This window comes from Mustela erminea, chromosome 11 (genome assembly GCF_009829155.1).
Source record: "Mustela erminea isolate mMusErm1 chromosome 11, mMusErm1.Pri, whole genome shotgun sequence".
Classification (NCBI taxonomy): domain Eukaryota; kingdom Metazoa; phylum Chordata; class Mammalia; order Carnivora; family Mustelidae; genus Mustela; species Mustela erminea.
This window is the reverse complement of record NC_045624.1, coordinates 92,457,225-92,463,224: the sequence shown is the minus strand read 5'-3', so window position 1 is coordinate 92,463,224 and position 6,000 is coordinate 92,457,225. Positions and strand designations below refer to the sequence as shown.

At 49.9% G+C, this 6,000-nt stretch overlaps 1 protein-coding gene across 7 annotated transcripts in view; it reads left to right on the top strand.

The window, feature by feature from the left end:
* Nucleotides 1–4,984: 4,984 nt before the first annotated feature.
* The window catches only part of LOC116568731 (contactin-associated protein-like 3), a 165,608-nt gene continuing 164,592 nt past the window's right edge, over nt 4,985–6,000 (top strand). For all 7 annotated transcript variants that reach the window (XM_032304400.1, XM_032304401.1, XM_032304399.1 and 4 more), the window contains exon 1: nt 4,985–5,210. In XM_032304400.1, coding sequence (XP_032160291.1) covers nt 5,126–5,210 — 85 coding nt within the window. In that variant the 5' untranslated portion in view covers nt 4,985–5,125. The remainder of the gene's footprint in view (nt 5,211–6,000) is intronic.

Here is a 6,000-nt window from a genome sequence, read left to right as displayed (position 1 = left end):
CAGCTAAACTCATAAAAATGTTTAACTCCCTTTTGGGTTCTACTCAAACTCTCCTCAAACTGCAATATATTAACTGACATTTGTTTTTGCCCTAAAAGCTCATTCAACAAATGAATCTCTCAACCCAAATGGATTTATTTATTTATTTATTTATTTATTTATTTTCACTTTCCATATTGAAAGAGGTACAATTTAGTTTGAATGTATAAAATTGTATTTCAAAATCGTGCCCTTTCCCATAGAAGGACTCTAAAAATTCTTATGTCAAGCTCAGATGTTGATTTTAATCTCAAGAGGAAAAAAAACCCCACTTTTTAGATACATTCCATGCTGTCTCCTTCCTCCTGGCCCCAAAGAAGTGAGGGAAAAAATCAGAGGTACCTTTCATGTCTTCCATAAAATTAGAAATTTTGTTGCAAAGGTACAAATAGATCTCTGTAATTTTTTTTTTAAAGAAGAAAAGAACTGTTTGTGGAAACTCATGTCATTGATTCCGTGAATGTATCTGCCGGTGGGTTGTGATTGGAGGAAATTCTAGCATCTGCCTTCTTTCCCAAAGGGTGTGCCTTGGCCTTTGGCACCCATTGGTCAGTATGTGAAGGAATGGTGTTGGGGAAGGTAGTGCTTGAACTGGGGGGAGTGCTAGCCACCTGACTCTGGGCACCATCTTAATTTTAAGCTTCTCTGATTCCATCCAAGCCAGAACATCAGGGAAACTGTGTGTGATGATCTGGGAATAATCATGTGGAATGTTTCCTCACACACTTTGAGGAATACCACACAGCATTGTTTTTATACTCCAAGTTCTTGGTGGGGGCTTATTGTAGGTTGTCTTAGACACCAGTGGTCATTACAAAAGGTCCTACTGGGTTGAAGCAGAATTTGTAAGAAGTATGAGGTTGACTATTCTTGTAGCTGAGATTTATGTAATCAGATGCACAACCCTTTGGCTGTTAAAACCCCAGCTTTCCAAGGATTAATTACAGGGAACACAGCTCATCAGAGAGAACCTGGAAAGATGCTGTGCAGTGTGCCCTGTATCACATGTGGGACATTTATTCTCCCTGGAGTCTGTCTCTTGATAATTGTTCTTCAGGATTTGTTGCTCAGGGGCTTATGGGAAAAATTACTCCTAATAGAAATACTATTACATTTTATTCACAGTATTATAACTTTCAGAGGATTTAATGACAAATCTGTTCCCACTATGAGGGTAAAGTTAACTGTATTTCTAGACTTAAATAAAACATGCAGAAATAAGAATTTATAGGGAAGAAATTGCTGAATGAAGAGGGGAATTAATGGCATCATGTTTCAGTCTGTGGACAGCCTTCAGAAGAATGTTCACTGTGGTAGGCAAGTTGGTTGTTTCTCTGCTGAGGGATGGAGGTGACCCAGGTGTGCAGGGAGGACAGAGGACACTGGCCAGGAAATGCTAGGGGCTCGGTTTCCCTTGGAGTATTTCCTTAGGCAGCCTGTGTGCAGTGACATACACAAGCGTCTACACCCCTCCGAACGTGAGCAGTCATTTCTTGTCTTCTGTTGTGACTCATGCTGAGATTAAGTTCTCTTTTGTGTTTGGTACAAACTCTGACGACCGTGTGTGCTCACAGTCTGGGGGTCTGAATCATCAGCTCTAGCAACGTGCCAGATTCCATCTCCACATTTTTTTTTTTCATCTTTCCTACTTAAAATAGCAAAGAGCTATGGAGAAGGGTCAGGGAATGGAGTGCATTAGCTCCCGTTGTTGGCGGTCTCAGGGCTGGCGTACCTTCTCTTCCCAGCCCAGAGCTCCCAGTGACATGGCTATCCAACCCAGTGCCCTCTGGACAGGCACAGGACATTAAGCTTCAATACACATTTTCTCCTTTAGTGCTTGGAGCCGTCCTCCATGGAGAGGACCTTATGGAACAGACAGGGAGGCTGAGGCTCCCAGGTGTTGAGCAGCTGGCAGGGGCCCAAGGCTGTTGCCGGCTGCCAAGGCTGGTCTCTGCAGCTGGTCCGCACTGCAGGCTCCAGACTTCTGTGGGGGCTTCAAACCCGTGATTCCCTAATGGCTCTAGGTCAGCCTGTGGTTCCCATGACACAAACCAAACAACCAAAAAGCAAGCCACTCAGTCTCTTCCTGGAGGACACAGCCAGAGAGGGATGAATGGACGCACTGCACTGGTCACCTGCTCACAGGGCTCTGCTCTGGGCACTGCTCACCCTGGCTGCCCTTGTCCTGGGAGGTCATGCCGTGATCCCAGTGTTGATGTCCAGTCTGGCATTCTTTTATTGTTTTTTTTTTAAAGATTTTATTTATTTATTTGACAGAGAGAGAGAGAGCACAAGCAGAGGGGGTGGCAGAGGGAGAGGGAGAAGCAGGCTCTCTGTTGTGCAGGGACCCCCACCTGGGACCTGAACATGACCTGAGACCAACGCAGACACTTAACTAACTGAGCTACCCAGGTGCCCTGGTCCAGCATCTTTTTAAAAAGAAAACCACAAGCCCCAAATTGAGTCATTTATGCTAGAGCAAGCCACCAAACCAGGGCTTAATACCTAACCTAATCAAAATATAGTTTTATCTGATCAATCTGGGCTTCTCTGGTCAGCATCAACAACGTATAAAGGTAATCTGTCACATGGGTCCTCTCCAACCCCCAAAGCAAGATGAAGTAATCCACCTAATAACACCCCCTTTCCCTAAAGGAAGATGATCCTACCCCAAATAATCCTTTTTTTTTTTCCTTTTTCTGTTTATGACTCCCTCGTCCTTAAAAAAACCTTTCCTGTTCTAGAGCCCTTTGGAATTCCCCTCTGTTTGCTAGATGGGATGTTGCTGGATTCCTGAATCAATTAATAAAGTCAAATAGACTTTAAAATTTACTCAGATGAATTTTTGTTAACAGCTCAATGCTGTGCTCTGAAGGGGGAAGGCCACCCAATGGTCTCACTCCCTCCTGTTGCTGGGTCTTATCTGACTTGTAAAAACCTATCCTAATCCCCGCTCAAGTGATTTAGCATCACTGTCCTTTCTGGCTTTATTGGTATCAATTACTGAGGTGCTGACCAAGGCATTCTAAATGGGTTTCCTGTGAACCACTGAGTACAGTTTTTTTTTTTTTAATTTAATTTAATTTTTTCAGTGTTCCAAATGAGTATAGTTTTCACAGGGAGACAACTTCTCCATTATGGAGACACTGTCTCTGTGAGAAGGTGTTCTCAGAGTTCAGTGAACCCTATCCTGGCTTGCTGTGTGACTCTGGGCACACTCCTAACCCTCTCGGAGGTCCAGCCTATCTGTCAACAGGGCTTAGTATTTACTTCAGAGGAATGTTGTGACCATTTATTTAGGGTAAGAATACACACTTACCATGTTTGGGTTATAGGTCTTTTAAGAAATGTATTAGACCCATGATGTAAATCGTTAATTTATATTTGCTTTACAAAATTAGAAATAAAATGTCCCAGTCCTGGAACTCCGGGAAAGCCCGGGAGAAGTGTCTGATGAACGAAGGAAGGTCATTGCAATTCCTGTGGCTTTTTTGCAAGTTTCCAAACACACCTTCTGAACAGGTTTTGTTGTCACCCCCTTTTGCTGGGGTCGGGGGAGGGGAGAGGGTTCCTGATTCCCAGGGGCCCAAGTGAGGGTGAAGGGAGCCATAAAGTTGAGATCAGAATCTCTGTATTTGGTCTAATTCTCAGTCCTTCCAGCTGTTAATACTATGACTTTGGCAAGGCTATTTAAATTTTCCATTTCTGGTTTTGTCCCCCCCACCTCCCAGGCAAAATAACCAATAAAATACCTTTTCTGCTTGCTGTGCTCTCAGGCAAGTGGAGGTTTGCTAAAGGTTAAAGTTCCTTTCGTATTCCAGTCACTTTGGGCAGCACAAGGATGCCTCGAGCCTGTTTCCCCATCTCAGCACATTAGTCACGAGTCTGATCAGTGTTAGGACCGTATTGATCTGTGATGTCGACCTCCTAACTCCGGGATTTACACCTGCTAGGGGGTCCTTTCAGGGAAGAGACAGGCCACTAAGCTGCCAACTGAGTTCTAGGTCACAGGTCTTGAAACGCTTCTCCCTCCGTGGGCTAATGGTTTTTATCTTTATGCCGTGAAGCCCCCGCCCCCTTTGAAAAGCTTTTCCTTTAATACGCCATCATTTTAAAAAAATATGTTCTTTGGGGAACTGTTATGAGAGAATCTGAGTGGAAAGCAACGTACATACAGTAGACATGAGTTGTTTCAAAAGCTTTCACTCTTCAGTTAAATCTATTCAGTGCACCTACTCGGTATAAGGTCAGCTTGGCATGGCATTTGGAACAACATTCCTCCTGCCAAGGAGCAGTTTGTGGTTTTATCTGTCGGTCGGTCTTAGCCCTCAAATCTCCAAACAGGGCTGTCCATAGTAAAATGCTGACCCGTAGCTCAAGTGGGGGAGCGTTTGAAATAAAAAATAATAATAATAATAAAAAAATGTGTGAGTGTATCCCCCCCACCCCAGCCTTATTGAGCTACAAGTGGACACAGATCCCCGCCAAAGTTCACAATGTCCATCTCAGTCTGGCCTGCCTACGGGGATCACGAGGTGTTTCTCATTACATGAGTTCAGAAGACAAGACGTCCTCTTTACAACAGTTTCCATTCACGTAAACGTAGTCTTTCGACCCCAGTAGCTGATTAGCTGTTTCTCTCCCCGCCTCGTCTTTCCCACCCCGGACACCCGCACGCGGCACACGCATACCCGCGCACCCACCCCCAAGCTGCAAGGAACCCTTCCCTGGCGCCGGGGCGGACGCTTCTCGGACTGCGGCGGGCCGGGCCAAGTGGTCGGGGGGAGCACCGCGCACAAGCGAGCCGGGCCGGCAACGGCGGCCCGGGGGTCCGCAGCGCAGCGCCGGCGGCTGGCGGGCCGGGGTCCGCGCTCACTTCCGCCCGCCGCCGCCAGGGGCGCCCGGAGCCGTGCGGGCCGCAGCGCGGGCGCGGGGCGGGCGGCGGTGGGTGTGGCCGCAGGTGGGGCTGCGGGGCGCCGGGCGCGCGGGCCGGCAGAGCGCTGAGCGGACTGCGCCACCCCGGCCGGGAGCTTGCGGGCTGGCCCACCGGAGCCGCCGGACGCCGCGGGCACAGGGGCGCGGGGCCATGGAGCCGGGCGCGGCGGCCTTCCTCGGGATGCTAGTGGTCTGGGCGGTGCAGCCCGGGAGCCAGGCGGCGGCGGGGGAAGCTCGTGAGTACGCCCGTCCTCCGGGAACTTGCCCGGCTTGGGGTTCGTGCTCTTCTGCGCGCGCGGGTTTGCAGAGGCGCCGCTGCGGGGTGCGGGGAAGGGGCGTCCCGAGGCAGCGCGCCGCGTCCCCCAAGTCGCAAGCGCAGCTAACCGGGTGTTTGCGGTGTCCCTGCCGGGAGCGGAGTCTTTCGGGGACAGCCCAAGTTCTGGTGGAGCCCAGGGTCCGTTCGAGAACAGGCGGGGGCTGGCGCCCAAGGGGGGCCAGGCCGGCGGGGCTGTTTCCCTTGCGCGCCGGAGGTGCGGGCTGCGGGAGCCGGGTACCCGCGGCGGGTCCTGCATTAGCGCGTCTGCAGGGCGCGCCCTGCGGAGTCCGCGCCCGGGAGCCCGCAGCCCGCCCGGGACCAGCCCCGCAGCTCGGGGAGGCCGGACCCCTCGTGCCCCCGGGAGAGCAGCCTGCCCTCCGCACTCTCGTCAGGTCCGGCTCCGCGCTGCGGTGGGTGCAGGGCTCATCGAGGCCAGAGCCTGCGGGCGCCGGGCGAGCTCGGGCCGACCCCGTCCAAAGACGCCGCTGCACATCCAGAGGCTCGGCCCTCCGGGGATTTCACTCTGAACATCAGAAAAAGTTGGAAGACTGTTGCTCAGACTGAAATCGCCATCCGAGGCTTTTCTTCCCTTAAGGGGTTTTAAGAAAGCCCTTCTTGTCTTCTCTCCTGGCCCCTATTCCCTTCAAGAAAAAATAAAATAAAATAAAATAAAATAAAATAAAATAAAATAAAATAAAATAAAATAAATA